Raw genomic sequence first — 17,350 nt, 5'->3', positions numbered from 1 at the left:
ACCATATCGTTCCTTCCAGTCGCTTCCGCCTACGTTCAGGAAAATCAGTCTTCCTTCTATGTTTTTATTAGTACGGAGGGGGCTCAATCTCTTTCTGTATCGCCTTATTCAATTTCTCTTGATTTGCCGGTTCTATCCATGGACTCACGAACCGCGTCGGGTGTGCTGTTGTTGACAACAGGTGCGTCCAGACCGTGAACGAGCCCCTCTTCATGTCCGGAATGTTTCCTGCAAACGTTACTACACACGAACTCCTACTCACTTTCGGCACTCTCTGATTTAATTGAAAACTTGTAGATGTTAAACTGATTTTCACGAAAACTTTAACAGCTGTATACGTAAAAGGGAAGGAAAAACTTCGTGTTCTGCCTTACGGCAGGTCTTGTCATGGGAGGAGCCTCGTCAGAGAGGTCTACCATATAAGCGTCAAGGATGTGATTCCAGTGGTGGTTTCCCGTTGCCTTAAGGGAAGGAAAATTAAAATATAAAAACCCGTCTATATCTGGTACATTCGGACCTCAGCACTAATTGGATTGGACAAGGACAGGGAAATTGATTGGCCATCTTTGTATTTATTTATCTTGTTCTGTTGTTCTGGAATTAATTTAAAAATAATTCCCACCCCATGATCTGCCCAAGGTTTTCAGGAGGTTTCTCTTGGTTGAAATGCAAATATTGGAACTGCGAATCCCCTCGCAAATACTCCCAATTGAAACTCCCTCTGCCCCAGAACCACGTCGTCTGGTATTTGGCTGAAAAGTGCCTCATTCTGATTACTAGACAACCCCAGTGATTAACGGAAAACTAAAAAAAAAAAAAATCTTGATGCCGGATGAGGACTTGGAGCTCATTCTTCCTTTTTATGCGTCCATTGCCTCATCCACACCATACCAGAGACTTCTCAGACAAAAAGGAGACATTGTAGTGGGGTAGATTGAATGCCAATTAAGAACATTTCGGTGGGTTTCCGCAGTTCCATCACCTGCCTTACAACAAACGGAACCACCCCAAAAACTTAATTCAGAATGGGGACTGGGAGCTATTTCCCACATATGAGGTCAGTGCCTCAATCATTTTGCTAGCTCGCTTGAAGTTTACAAATCTATATCTACTTGTCAGACATTTGTTTGTTTGTCACCTGTCTTCAGTCTCCTCTTCAACAGGTCCACAGATTCTCCTCATAGCCTTATTTCGAAAACGTCAGGGTCGTTTTTAGTTGACTTAGCGTTAAAGTACTGCTACGTGAATAACGCTTTTCTTTTTATGACAGAACGTTGGAGCAAACTGTATTTTGCAAACTGTCTTGAATATTGTCCTGCAGACACACATGTGGTGAACTATTTTTCCAGATAACTGAAATTCCATCACTGGTGTGAAATTTAATCAAATGGCAGTCAGTAGGACTTTTCCTTACAACATTATTGACATTAATCCATACTTCGTCTTACTTTCAGTTCCATTTACACAGTGTTTCTCATTGTGCGTTTGTCATTCTTGGTTCATCATCACAACGACATCTTATTAGGATCATCATTTACCAAATCACTCCAGTTCTAATTCATTACACTGTCATTCATCTGCAGATCTGATGATTCATCCCAGTGCTATTTCTGAACTGTTCTGTCTGTCTGTACACACATTTCACTTCAAGTCCCTCAGACATCTCTCCATCATACAGTTCTGCTGTAACTGACCCATGCATCCATATTCTTGGTAGACTGATGAACGTTTTAGATGTATCACATTCGCTGTAGACTGATCAATGTTTTAGATGTATTACATTCGCCCCTCATAACATTCAGGATCTGACGACAAAGGCTGTCATAAACCTTTCTATATTCAGTGAACGGCACATGAAAGTACATTTTATGTCATAAAACCTTTCCCATATGCATATCCAACTAAATACGTTCTCCACTTTGACTGCCTTCTGCGAAAACATATTTGGTGGGTCCTCGAGATGCACTCAGACTTCTCATGTCTGTTTACAAAATCACTGAGAGTATTTTATAAATTATGCTAAAGAAACAAATGCTTTGGTAGTTGTTGCGATTCTTGTGCCCTTCATGAAACATCGCTTACCCAAGCACTGTGGAGCAGCCAGACCAAAGCTGTCTATCAACATTTCATCTAGGCCTCATTAAATGATAATCCTAATGACATAGCCCTCGAGAAAATGGAACTCGTCAGCCACGGTTAAGGCACGAATTGCTGATATAAAGCAAACAAGCCAGAGGGCCCCGAGCTGTGAGCCCTAACATTTGAGAACCTTGCTGTTGATAGCTACGGTTTGGTAGCCCTTAACGAAGATTGTTTATCAGATTCTTCACAAAGTGAATTTTCTCAGAAAAATTACGACAACGACCAAAGCGTGACAAGGGACAGGGTCCTGGAAATGCAGATAGACTTGATAATTCTACGTAGAATATGAGGGGACTAATATGTAAAGAGGCGGAATTCGAAAACATTGAAGGAACGCGTTCATAACAGAAACAAATATGACAAAGGAACAAGATAACTCCGTTAGTACATATGCATAATAATGTGACCTGGCGGATAGGGGCATTGTTTCTGCCAGAGGGGGGCCCTTCGTGTACTAAATTTCACACTTTCTTTTAGGAGCTTAAGTGCTACCTTCCTTGAAGATGGACTTTCAGGTGTGTACTTTACTCTCTGTATAGAACTAGGCCACTTACATATTTCTTCATACTATACAGTACACGCAAATTAAGTAAACTTCCGTTATTTGCGATTCTTTCCTGTTACAATTTTAATAGCCACCAGTGCAGTTTTTCAGTTCGCATTTTAAGACATGCGTTCACGTTGTGTGAATCATTAAGTGTTCTACATATGATTCTTCGCTAGTGCCCTTGCAGAGTTTTGACTGACGCCACGGTGTGTTTGCGTGAAGACCTCAAGGTCGCAGGGCAGCATTTTCAATGTTTGGAACGAATGAAGTTCAGGAGGAAGGTAGGCACAGTATATTAGGCCTACACTCATGGACCTTGATTTTGAGTGTTACATGAATAGTTTTTCTTTCGTTTTTGCTGACTTATTGATTATGAAAATTGATTATCCAAACATGGTGCCTGTAAAAATGATTGTGCAAATATGTGGGGCCGGCTGACTGATACAACTTCGTGAGTATCCTTCTGTACTTCCTGAAAGTTGATTGGTTCTTATAACATAAGGCAGCTTATTGGGGGAGAGTCGAAGTGCACATACTATTTCTTCACTCTGTCCGTCAAGCGACCTGACCGTGTAATTCGTTAATAACAATACGTTTCTAAAGATATTAGCAACTCTGATGCTGTATGTTGATGGGTTCAATCTTTCAATGTTCTAACTAGTCTCCACAGCGGCTAATAAGATTTTCCTTCAAAGGCCTTAATTTTACGAGAATGTTGCAAAATGTTCCACCAATACCTACTGGGTCGATATCACAGTCACCTGTTCCGCAGAAATACTTTATCCTAGCTGTTTCTTGTTTAATACGACTAGCGGGTATTAACTGCGATATTGTGATAAATAAATCTGCTCGTAATCTTAAGCAATAACGTATTTTTGCAGCTCAACATATCGTTGTTGTCGTCCGTTGCTAAGACGACCAGCGATATTATCACATGCAACTAATCAGTCATTAGCGCACATACGTAACTCATCTCTGAGCTGACGCACAGACATACAATGTCAAAAATTACGGCATCTTTTCACTTTTCAAAAACTCTATATTACTTAAATAGCTTGTAATAGCCTTTCAAAATTGATCGGGAATATTAACACTGTGTTCAAAGACCAAAGTTACTTCATCGAAAACCATCAGTCTCGTAGATGGTCCACTTCCCTTTTTCTCAGTCTTAATTAATGATTCGGTTCTGTCCAGTAAAGTGATCTGCATAAGATTTAACACGATGAGCATCTAGAACAAACGCTCTTGCAACAGGTAACTTCCCAATAAAAGTTTTAAATTACCATCAATAACATTTCCTGTTCAGTTTTTATTCGTTCTTCGTATTAAATTTGTATCGTCCATATAAGAACAGAAACTCCGGTTGCTCACACGTATGAGTGCGACTTAATCCTGTGAATATAACCAGGGAACAATCTGATACATGAAATTAAGCTCATACAAAGCTTTTCATTTTTCTTTCTCCAATACAATACACTACAATATCTTTTTCTTATAAAAATCAAAGGCCCCTGACCCAACGAAGATGTCTTTCAGCTTGGCACGTCCGCCCGGTTCGTACGTATGGTGGCCATCTTTCATCGACGCCGTACCTTGCTGCAGCAAGTCCGACGCAGTTGCCCCAGCGTCCTCGAACCAGTGTAACAGAAGGAATAGTGTGTAACAGCACATACTATTTCTAATGTTATACTTATCACAGATATACACATTTTTGATATTATCACCTGATACAGCTTAAATACGTTTCCTTTTAACACGAATATTACGTATATTGTATGTCCAGAGCTTTTGCCACAAACCATGCATCGAACCGCGTCACTGAAGGGAGGTTTTGCCGGCCAAGGATGTGCTATATTCTCTCATGAATATCAGATCAACATGCATATCCCTGATAGCTGAAATCATTGTGTAGCTGTGCGACTTTTCGCGTATTTAAGCACTGTAAGCATATTTTCTAGCTCTTTACATATACCGTAAGGAAAATGTCATTTTCTGTAATGTCCTCCTTCTCTCTTAATATTAGGAACTATTTTGTGAAACTGAGTATAAACTATTTTTCTTGTAGGCTGACAGTACAGTAATTTGATTTCCAGATGACTATCCTTTGGTTGTATATTTTTAACACAGCACCTATGTAGCTGGAAACAAACTATTCCCGTACTAAGGACAACTGGAGAAATAAATGTCAGTCTTGCATATCTATGTAACCACGATACAACATGCTACGCTATATTTGTATATCATGATCCTCGTCACGAGGATTTCACAATTACGTCCAGCAGTCATCATTAAAACGTGACCAGCTTTACAATGTTCAAGGGTTGGTGGCAATGAACAGGCCTTGACCCACAGAGCTTCGATGTCGCATATCTGCATCTGGCTACGACTCGAAGAGGTCTGCTGCAACCTCGTTTCGTTGCTAAGGTACTAGATATCTGATAGCAATTATTGAATTTTCAATTATTATTTCGCAATTATAAAGAAAGTCCATGTTCTAGCTTTTACAACAGACTGCGCTCTTTGGGCACCTTATTATGGAGTGTTTGCATGATTTTTTCCCGAAAGGAGTCTGGAGTTAAAGCATTTATTTATAAATGTGAAACTGGCTTAAACAGAGAGGAACTCTGCCACTAGTTTGTGTGGTTGGGAATTGACAAAGCTATATCTTAGATTTTAATTGTTTTCTGCGAAATGATGAGGTATACTCTAGATTCCTTCAACGTCGGATTTCAGTGAGTACTGTCGATAAAGCAACTTAAATCCGTGAGATAGATCTTAATTTCATCTGAAAAACAAAATTCACTCCTCTTTCTGCGCGTGGGCCACTATCGACATACTCTACGCAGGTGCTATTAAGTGTAGTACCGGTAATGCTCAGTAATAAGGAAATATTATTCCGTGATTGTCAGTTTGCTGTTCATTAAATCATTCATCGTATCCTCTTTTGACTCAATGCAAAGGTAACGACCTTACACATGAATCTTATATTAGAAATGTTAGCACCATATGCCCTAATGCTATAGGCCTACTAATTAGGAATGTGGCAAATAAAAAGGGAAATTGATAGGCCAGATCAAGCAAAAGGCAGCACTGCATCGTGTTGTGCTTCGGACAGATGTACACGGCGTCAGGAATGTGCTTCAGGGCAAATGAAAATTCAAACAATTAATGTAACCTGTAACAAACCGTAATACTTTCCTCTGTGGAGAAAAGTCAACGGCGCAAAATAATATGAAACAAAGACGTTCTGAACATCAAGCGTTTCCAAAATGCGCCACTGAATATAGCCTCAATCTTTTCACTTGACCGAGCTGTACCTTGGTAGACAAGTTGTGTACTTCCTAGCCTGGAAGCAAGCTGTTTCAGCATATTATTATATCGGTGGAAAGACAAAATAATAATGAAACATGTTTATTTCATAATACTGTACTGAAAACCATTAGCCAACTTATTTAGGTCTTTTTCAGCGCAACAACTGCGGTCAATGATAATGTATTTGATTTGTAATTTCCAAAGAATGCATAGCACTTCTGTGGCATCGGCTTGAACATCAGACCTCACCGACACCTCGGACCAACAACGGCACTCCCTGCCATCTAGCGGCAAAAGCTGAACAACAAGGAACAATTACAGCAAACAAGTGACCCCGTTGGGCCAGTCCCTTTTTTCCCATTATCAACAACCAGGCAAAGTCCGCAGATAGCATGTCAGCAACTGACAAACCGCCTCTCTTTCCTGCTATCCTGTTAAATTTCAATAGCAATTGAGGCGTTTTCTGGAACAATGACTTAACTGAAATCCAAATCAGTTAGTAATTATTACATATTACACTATCACGACATATTGATTGATTGCTTAATTGTTTTATTGGCCCATTTCATCATTTTTCTACACAGTAACGAACTGATATTGGACAATTCAATTTTTGTGGGATGAGACAATATGAAGTAATGTGATGATTATGAGTTGTTTATCTACTACAACATAAATAAGTCTACATACATAAGACTGTAAGCAAATGTATACATATAGCTTACTGCTTCATGCTCTTCTCAAAGACTTATAACAGTTTTCTAGCTAAAAAAAGGAAGAGGATTTTACCATTTTTACATCACTTTGTTGATCATAGCTTACAAAATCATTTTTTCGGTAATAGGAAACAAATCTGCGTTAAATCATGATACTATTCTTATGAAACATCAGTTAATCTCATTAATTAAAAAGGCAGAGTACTGTTTACAGTTTTGTGGCGTCTTCATGACTATAATTTATTGTTTTTATCTTTGTAAAAAAGACACAAATCTAAAGATTAGAAAATCTTTACAATTTATAAGACATACACTAACACTGATTATGTTACTGACTGAAGTATTCTACAGGAACTCATCCAGATTTTAGGAGCAGCTAGTTTCACTACTTTCTATAACGTTTAAGATTTGTACATATTCATCAACACTATAATACTTTTAGAGGCACTTTAAAATTACTTAAATTTGTTGTGTCTTAATGCGTTGTGGTGACATATTGTAAATTATTTCCCCAGCAAGTAGAGGCCCATCTTGTCTTAAGTTTTGTTTTTGTGTATTCACTATGCAGTTCCATTTTCCACGGAGTGTTGTACTTATGAACTGTTTCAATGTTTTGCATGTCTGTCATTTTCTTAATGAAACATGTAACTTCCAAAATGTATAAGCAAGGTAGCAGAAGAAATTGTAGGTTCTTAAATAGTGGCCTGCATGAGCTTCTAGTTGTTGGATTTCCTATGGTCTTTATAATTCTTTTTTGGGCAATAAAGCAGCTTTTGCTGGCAGGTGAATTGCACCAAAAGATTATGCCAAATCTCAAAAGTGATTCCACTTGTGTGTAATATATATTTTTTAACAATTCTTGTGTTCTGCACACAGTAAGAATTTTCATGCAATAGCAGATGGTTCTCAATCTCTTATTGATGAAGCTTAACTGCATGTCCCACTTTAGGTTTTCTTGGATGTATATCCCAAGAAATTTAGTGCTGTTTACAATTTCTAATTGTTTGCCAGATAACATTATGATATGACTTGAGTTATTTGTAGTTTCTTGCAGTATTTAAATGTATAGTTACTCTCTTTTCTGCATACATGATAAGGCTGTTTCTGGAGAACTGATAGTTACGTGTAACATGAATGGTTTGATTTCATTCTCCTGTTCATCTACAATCTTCCTTTTTCTCAGAATGTTGGTGTCATCTGCAAATTTTATGCACTTCTGGGAAGGGGTTGCTGACTCTTAAGTCATTTATAAGTAGTAGGAACATTAGATATAGAATGGAACTTCAGGGCACACAATACTTAACATTCTGTTTCCCTGACTGTTGCATATGTATACCGTATTTACTCGAATCTAAGCCGCGCTTTTTTTCCAGTTTTTGTAATCCAAAAAACCGTTTGCGGCTTAGAATCGAGTTCAAAGTAAGCGGAGTTCAAAGTAAGCCGCCACAACTAACTTCTGCCGTCGAATATATGAGCGCTACACAGGCCAGCTTTGCAGGCACAAAGATAAATACTGGTACCAAAACCTCTGCGTCAGCAAATAAATTAAAAGAAAAGGTAGAAGAGTGTAAACATAATGCCGTGTATTCTTTCGTGTTTGCTGCTATCTCATTTAAATCCTGTCTGCCTAATAAACTACAAAACTAGACTGAGACAACAGCAAACACGCAAGAATATCATGTCATGTTTATATTCGTATTGTTCTTATGCTGAATAGTGATAGTCAGAAATGAAGCACGGCAACTGACTGGATTTTTAAATCTAAGATGACTCTAATTTCTGTGAAGAATGTAATGTACTAAAGAGGCGTTTGCAAAGATTTTCAAACGGAGAAAAATTTTCGCTTAACTCTCGTTCAGAACATCTTCTATCATACGCAGTATATTATTTGGTTCTTGTTGATCATTATCAAAGAAAGCAGCAGTGTAAGTAACAACAAATAGCAGTCTCTTGCCGTTTTTTCACTTATGAGACAATTCCTCTCCTTTTTTTAAAAATTGTAAGCGGCGGTAGCACAAAAGCGAGCCATACCGCGAGTGGACATGAAAAGATATCTTCTGAAAGAATACTACATTCTTCCTCTGAAAACTATCAGGAACAGATGGTTTAGAAGCCTACTCATGGTGGAAATTTGTTAGATCAAATGGCAACAAACAGATCTCACATCTTTGAAAATGGCAAAATTGAAACTGATATCAGAGGCCATGAGGCAGTTGTATCAACAATGATTATCAAAGTATATAGGACAACTAAAAAAAGTAGAAAGATTTACACATTCAGCAAACTATACAAAGAGGCATTCATATTATATCTCAAGGAGGCCCTTGAAACATTTAGTTCTGAACAGGAACATATCGAGGAAATGTGGCTCACATTTAGAAAGATAAATGACAAAGCACTATAATAGATAAGTATCTAGTACAACAGTTCATGATGGGAGGTACCCCCTACTGTATACAGTCCCTGCCAAGTAATACTGTCCCTGCCAAGTAACTTCTAAGGAAATTGTGGCTTCTGGACAATAGGTATAATACAAAGCATAATAGGGACAGGGGGGGGGGGGGGGACACGACCTACATTGGCTGCCAAAAACACACTATTTGAAGCCTTCAACAACTATTGTATCAGAATCTTATGAAAAGACCTCTCGCAAAATTAAATAACTTCTGGACATGGGTAAAGGCTGTCAGTGGCACTAAAGTTAGTGTCCAGGCACTCATAGATGACACTGAAACTAAAATTGAGGGTAACAAAACAAAGGTAGAAATGTTTAACTCAATTTTCAAATGTTCATTTACGAAGGAATACAAGAGTACTGCTCCAGTTTAATTCTTGTACCACTTCAAAGATGATTGATATAGTTATTAGTGTCAGGGGCAGTGGGGCAGATGAGGTTGCAAAACCTGAATGAAGTGCTAGGGCCCGATGGAATACCTATCAGATTCCATACAGAACCTGAGGCTGAGTTAGCTTCTCTTTTAACTATAATACACTCTAGATTTCAGGAACAAAAAGCTATACTCTGTACTTGGAAGAAAACACAGATCACACTCGTATACAGCAAGGGCAACACTGGATATCATTGACATTCACCTCTTATACATCATTAGAACATGCTCAAAGCTCAAACATAATAAGATATCTCAAACACAATTATATCATCCCCGCCAACCAGCATGAAATCCATGCAGGATGCACCCTTAAGCTATGGACCAAGGTAATCAGCTGGACTGAGCAGTTTATAATTTCTTAAAAACATTTGATTCAATACCACACTGACAAAAGTACAATCATATGAGCTATCAAACAAAATTTATGTCTGGATTGAGGATTTCTTGGAAAGGAAGATGCAGCTTCTCATCTCCGATGAAGAATCTCACACAGATGTACACATTACTTCAGGCATGCTCCAGGAAAGTGTGTTGAGACCCTTGCTATTCATGTTGTATGTTAAGTACCTGGCAGGCAATATAACTGCTAACCTCAACTCTTTGTGGATGATGCAGTTGTCTGTAATAAGGTGCTGTCTAAAAAAAACCTGCATAAAATATTTAGTCATATGTAGATAAGATTGTAAAATGGTGCAAATTTGACAACATGCTTTAAACGTACAGAACTGTAAAATTGTGCACTTCACAAAATGGAAAAATGTAACATCCTACAACTACAGTAACAGTGAGCCACAACTGCTGTTAACTCATACAAATACCAGGGTGTAACATCCTACAACTACAGTAACAGTGAGCCACAACTGCTGTTAACTCATACAAATACCAGGGTGTAATAGTTTGTGGGGTTATGAGATGGTACAGTCACATAGAGTGAGCCATAGGTAACACGGGTGGCAAACATCAGTTCATAGGTAAGACACTGGCGTAAACACAAATTATATTGCTTACAAAAGACTTGTGGAACCCACCCTACAACACACAGACTACTTATTCTGCCTTAGAGGAACACAGTAATCACCTTGAAAGCAAAATGTCTTTTATTGTATTTTTCAGCCTCAGGTCGCAGCCTCAATGCTACAATAGGTAAATGGCAGACCAAAAAACTCCAGAGTTTTATCCCCAAAACTTCCTAAGATCTTTCAAACAATCCTAGAATATTGCTAAAATGTGTGGGAAATAATAGGAGATATTTAAATTATACAGATAAAGGCAGCATGAATGGGCATACTGAACTTGAAGATAAATGTCAGCTCTCCAGTGAAAGTGTGCTTAGAATTTTTCTAGAAGCAACTTTAAGTGATGAATCTAGGAAGATACTACAACCCCCCTACATATTGCTGCTGTAGGGACTATGAAGACAAGATGAAACTAATTACAATATGCACCAAGACATTTATGCAATCATTCATCCTGCACTCCATAATGGAATGGAATGGAAAGAAGCCCTAATAACTTGTACAATGAGAAATACCCCTTTGCTATCCAGTTTACAAAGAGTTGCAATTTAGCTTACATTTCATTAATAACATAGCATTTTTGAGGCTAAATGGCTGTATTAAATTACTGCTTCATATGTTTCACAACTACAAAATAGTGGTCTAGATGTCAGCAATGACAGTATTTAAATATATATTCCTGTTTTTAAATTCAGGCTAACATTCCCTAGGCTCTGAGTAGCAGCAATACATTTGGTAAAGGGTTTTCAAATATCTTTCAAGGAAGTGTTATTTTTTTTAAAAAGAGCTTATATTATCTTCTTAACTCAGAGTTCTATATTTCTTTTAAATAACCAATATAAAATTTTACTTCTCGCATTTAGTTTTATAAATTTTGTAATGACTAGAGTTACATAAATATCACAATAAGAGACAGAGACAATATCTAATGCTGGTGCTCCAGTTTTTTTGCAATGTAACTTTAAGGTTTTGCAATTTGGATTTATCTGTGATTTCTGTTATATGCATTTTGTGATTGTAACTACTGTATAGCTCAAAACTGTACAGATATAAAAAAGTAAATTACAACAATGAAAAACAAATAATACGTTTAATTACAGACAGAGAAAGAAAAGACAAATGGGATGTGACAGATGGGAAAGACAATAGATCTCAGACCTTAGAACTCAATGCAAGTCAAAGGTAGAATAGGAGAAAGAAATAGGTTTTTAAAAAAGGATTGACAGGAAAGAAAAATCTACTAAATGCATATTGTATTGACATGAATCCATAATGTTGGCTTCTTTTGTAAATTTTCACTCGTTATTGTCACATGGAATTATCTTCTGGAACAATGCGACTAAAATGAATAAAATGTTTATCCAACAAAATGCACCACTAAGAATATTGTGTTAAACTGATAACCTCACATCTCATAGAGAACTGTCTGAAAATCTTTATGTTATGGTTTCAAAGCTCCCATCAGATGTAAAGTAAGAAACTGAGAATTCCTACAGCTTCAAAAGGAAATTAGAAACTTTTCTTATTAGTCACTTACACAAATTATGTGATTATCTGGATTCAAAGAGACAGCTATTGCGGCCGAATGGATCTAGCCGCTTCAGTCTGGAACCACGTGACCACTACAGTCGCAGGTTCGAATCCTGCCTCGGGTGTGGATGTGTGTGAAGTCCTTAGGTTGGTTAGGTTTAAGTAGTTTTAAGTTCTAGGGGACTGATGACCTCAGATGTTAGGTCTCATAGTGCTCAGAGCCATTGAACCATTTGGATTCAAGGACTTAAAGGTCTTGTTAGCTGCATGACAAGTAGTAACATTTGTTGGGGATCGATCAATATTATGATAATGGTTGATAAATGCTATTTTTGATAAACAGCTGTGTGATAGCATAGCAAGTGAAGAAAGCAGCTATTTAACGTAAGAGAAGACGCATCAGTTTTTTTTTCCAAAGTAACAGCTTTCTTATTTCCAGAATGGCTGCTTCTCAGTTGTTGTTGTTGTTGTTGTTGTTGTTGTTGTTGTAGACCTTCACTTGGTTGACACTTCTAAAGGCTTTCTATTGTTTGATGTGATCTACAGCCTAATGAATGAATGAATTAGTGAGTGTTTAAGTTTTGTACTGGAAGGTCATGAATACAACAATGACAGAGGTTATTTACTTCACTTGATCAGGGCCAGAAGGCTCCATGTAGCTACAGGGCTCCTATTCCACTAGATTTCATTTAATGCTTTCTACCACCAATCACCCTCTATGCTAATCTGCAGCAAGTCTTCATGTATTCCATCTCTCCATTTTTTTTTAGTCTGCTTATTGGTCTTTTTCCATGGGGAGCAAAATCCATGGATTTTGAAGGTCATTGATGTTTACCCATCCAGATGGCATGACCTGAAAATATAAACCGTTTAGTTCTTATGAGGCCTATAATATTTGGTCTTTAGTAGATCTAATCCTGCTCACAATTATGCCTGATCTTCCATTCCCCAGTGGCCTCATCTTTTACCAGACCTTATATCTACCTATCTATCTTAAGACTTTGCAAATATTATTATTTAAGTGTTTTTCCACACACTCCAAGTTCCGTAACCATACAACCATATGGTTTAGATCACTGCTTTGTACAGCTCGGACTGAAGTATCATCAGTTTGTGATTTGGATCCTCACTTTTATTTCTGCTACACATGATGCAGCCTCTATGAAGCATCATAGAGGATGCTGGAGTGAATCTCTAGAGCAGGCTTGAGTCTTCTGCTCATCACCAGGTAGTTGATCTTCAGTTCATTCACACGAAGACCAACCAGCCTGGCACTCATCTGCATCAGTTCTTTCTTAGATTTGGACTATAGGGCCACAACATTATTTGGGTATTCCAAACTCAGTTACGCAGTTCATCAAGCTCTCCTGCTGAATGCTTTCTGTCCCAGTCCCTTTGAAAGTCTTATAGAAAAGTGTCCTCTTTATCTTACTGAGTGTCAAGTCGAACAGTATTGATGATGCACCATCTCATTGTCTCACCTTTGAGATATGTTAAAGTACTCACTGACTTAGCTCCCAAGGTTCACTTTGCCTTTTGAATCAGTGAGACAAATTCTAACTAGGCTGATGAGTTTCTTGGGTATTCTAAACTCAGTTAGGCAATTCATCAAGCTCTCCTGCTGAATGCAGTCACATGCCTTAAAACATAGGATGAGCACATGAAGGTCTTTGCCGTATTCCCATATCTTCTTGGTGAGCTATCACAGTACATTGTTGTCCACAGCTGATTGGCCCTTTCTGAAACCACCCTGAAATTCTCCAATCACTTCTTCTGCAAATGCCTGGAGCCTATCCCGCATAGCAGGTGTTGATGAGAACAGTTCCTCTATGGTTAGTGCAGTCAGTTTTGTCACATTACTTGTGTGTCAGACAAATGACTGCTGTTTTACACTCTTCTAGGATCTCCTCAACAATCCAGATCCTCTCAATTAGTTGGTGAATCCTCTAGTAAAGTCTCTCCCATCCAGACTGAATGACTTTCACCTGACTTCCATTTTCTCCTTGACTTTTGTTCTTCAGCTCCATTATCTGATTCTTTATTTAATCCAGTGTAGGTATAATCTGAATTTACAATGTCAGGAGGTTGGAACTCAAGCAACTCCTTAGGTTCATCACATTTGTGGAGCTCCATGAAGTATTATTTCCATTGTTCAGCAATGTTGAACTCATTGGTGAATAGGTTCTGTTTCGTTCTTGATGAATGTTTGGTATCTCTGGTATCCCTTCCTAAGGAAGTTAACTTCACAGATCATCTTTCAAGCCTATTTTCCAAAGTAATTTTGTTGAGCCTCCTCTCTATTTTCATTGACATACTTTCTCTCTGATCTAGACTGGGTTTCTTGAGTAGTTCTCTATACTTCTTTGAACTATACTTTGTCTTGTGTAACAACTGTGTCATAGTGCCAGTTCTCCTTCTCTCATCTTCTCTTGGCTAATGCCTTAATGCATTTGTCCCCAAACCAAATCTTCATGCCCCTGATATGCTCCTTGTGGATTGCATTTGCTGCTCATTTTTAGTGTACTTGACTTGGAATTTCAGAGTAGTTGCTTAGAATGAGCTGAAATTCACCTTTGTTTGTATAGTCTTTGAGTGTATGAATGTGGTAGTGTACAACTTTCTTAAGACTGGCTTTGGGCTGTACTTGTAGAGAGCTTTTTATTAGGCAGTGGTCTCTGCCACATTCCGCACCTTGTGCTGCCTTTACATCAATTTCCCATTCCAGTGCTTTGATACCGACTGTAATGTTATCTACAAGGGGTGGACAGAAATATGGAAACACCAAAAACACAACACACTACCCTGTGTGAAGAAAAACCATTGGCATTTCATGCAGCTTCCAATAATCTTGGAAGGGATAAATATAGGTCATGTATGGTTTTCGAGGGTATCTTATACCATTCTTTCTGCAAAATAGTGGCAAGTTTTTGAGTAATGATGATGAAGGTGGACAATGATGACTCACTCTTCTCTGTAAATTAGATGACAAAACCTCAATAATACTGAGATCTGGTGATGAGAAAGCCAGGGGAGGTGTGACAATTCATTCACACATTCACAAAACCAGTGCTGGACAATGTGAGCTGTGTGAACAGGGGTCCTGTTGTCTTGAAACACACTGCTATTGGGAAGCAAACATTGTGCCATGGGATGGACCTGATCAGTCAAAATGGTCACATAATCCTTGGCAGCCCATGGAATACCACAGTATGACTACCCAAATCATCACCAAACCCCTCAATGTTTCATTCTTGGGATGTAAAATTGGCCAGAAGTTGGAAACAAGACTCATCTAACCAAATTTTATTCATCCATTACTCCATAGTCCAGGTATTACTGCATCAGGATCATATTTTCCTGTTAGGACCATTTGTGTCACTGATGAGTTGTTTTGGAATTCCAATTTATGTAGCTCCCTTCACGTTGTTTACGTGCTGACACAGTTCACGAGTGTGACATTCAGTTCAGCATTGACTTTTGTAGTTGTTGTTTTATTTTTTATCACAATCCTCTTCAATGGCTGTCCATCAGAGTCACTCAACACACACTGGTTATTATTCTTATGGCTCTTTTCTGGAGTTTGAAAACTATGTTCATATTTTGTGCATTTGTTCCCCATAAATGAATGCCATAGCTAAGAACTGAGTGTACATATGAATAGTAAGTAACTAAAAGACACTGCATGTTACACACTGATGATAGGATTCTAAGGGCAAAACATGCTGATGACATTCTGTTTGCAAGTACCTTTGTGTGTTCACACCACTTCAACTGAGAATCAATATTCATTCCCAGGAATTTTGCATTTGGTACACAGTCTATAGAGGTGACATCTACATTTGTGTAGTTAACTATTATTTTGTATATCTAAAAACAAAGATGATGTAACTTACCAAACGAAAGCATTGGTACGTTGATAGAGACGATAACAAACACAAACACACACACAAAATTCACACTTTCGCAACCCACGGTTGCTTCATCAGGAAAGAGGGAAGGAGAGGGAAAGACGAAAGGATGTGGGTTTTAAGGGAGAGAGTAAGGAGTCATTCCAATCCCAGGAGCGGAAAGACTTACCTTGACTGGAATGACTCCTTACCCTCTCCCTTAAAACCCACATCCTTTCATCTTTCGCTCTCCTTCCCTCTTTCCTGATGAAGCAACCGTGGGTTGCAAAAGCTTGAATTTTTTGTGTGTGTTTGTGTTTGTTATTGTCTCTATCAACGTACCAACGCTTTTGTTTGGTAAGTTACATCATCTTTGTTTTTAGATATATTTTTCCCACGTGGAATGTTTCCCTCTATTTTATTCATAACTATTATTTTGTGATGATCATCAGTGAAATAATGTGGATATGAAGTTTCCAAACAGTGGCTGTTTAATGACTGTCTTAAGCTACTCTTTTCTTTTCTTTTATTTTCCCTAAAACACACACACACACACACTATATTATTCCACATGCAGAAATTTGATTATGGAGTAGGAGGAGGTCTCAAGCAGATATAATTTCAGTTTGTGTTTGAATTTAATTTTATTATTTATCAAATTTTTTGCATTACTGTGTAGGTGGTCAAAGATTTTAAAGGCTGAATACTTCACTCCTTTCATTGCCACACCAAGGGTGAGTGAAGGATATTGTAAGACATTTCTCCTTCTAATAATGTATAAGGGGTGTTCAAAAAGAAACGAGCCAGAGGCATAATTACAGAAACCAGTACCTGTATGTTAGAAGTATTGACCATGGCTGTTGAGACACTTGTCCCACTGTGACACAAGGTGACGAATGGCTGTCTCATAAAATTTCTGGGGCTGCAATGTTAACCAGTTCTGCACGTACAGCTGGATGTTGTCGGCCAAGGTGAATCATTTGCCCCTCAAAGCTTTTTTAAGGGGACCAAAAATGGTGTAATCACAGCTCTGGACTGTATGGAGGGTGGCCGAGAACCTACCATTTGAATTTCTGCAGGAGTACCACAACTGTGTCGGCCATATGAGGCTTTGCATTTTCATGGAGCAGAACGCTGGGCATTGACTGTTGTCCGGTGCTGCAGGAAGTGAATCAGAAGGGGGGCCATCTTGGTCAAAGATGAACATCAGCAATAAACTTTCCTGCACTTGTGTGGACAGCGACATCCAGCTGTACGTGCGGAACTGGTTAACATCGCAGCCCCAAGAATTTAATGAGACAGACATTCA

At 38.3% G+C, this 17,350-nt stretch overlaps 1 protein-coding gene across 1 annotated transcript in view; it reads left to right on the top strand.

Annotated features, from left to right (window-relative positions):
• Positions 1-4,214: 4,214 nt before the first annotated feature.
• LOC126248190 (uncharacterized) overlaps positions 4,215-17,350 on the top strand; it is a 378,208-nt gene continuing 365,072 nt past the window's right edge. The window contains exons 1-2 of the mRNA XM_049949014.1: positions 4,215-4,242; positions 5,028-5,113. Of these exons, the coding sequence (XP_049804971.1) occupies positions 4,215-4,242; positions 5,028-5,113 (114 nt within the window). The remainder of the gene's footprint in view (positions 4,243-5,027; positions 5,114-17,350) is intronic.

The sequence above is a fragment of the Schistocerca nitens genome, chromosome 1 (assembly GCF_023898315.1).
Source record: "Schistocerca nitens isolate TAMUIC-IGC-003100 chromosome 1, iqSchNite1.1, whole genome shotgun sequence".
Classification (NCBI taxonomy): Eukaryota; Metazoa; Arthropoda; class Insecta; order Orthoptera; family Acrididae; genus Schistocerca; species Schistocerca nitens.
The sequence above is the reverse complement of the archived record's forward strand: the minus strand, read 5'-3'. Positions and strand labels throughout refer to the sequence as shown.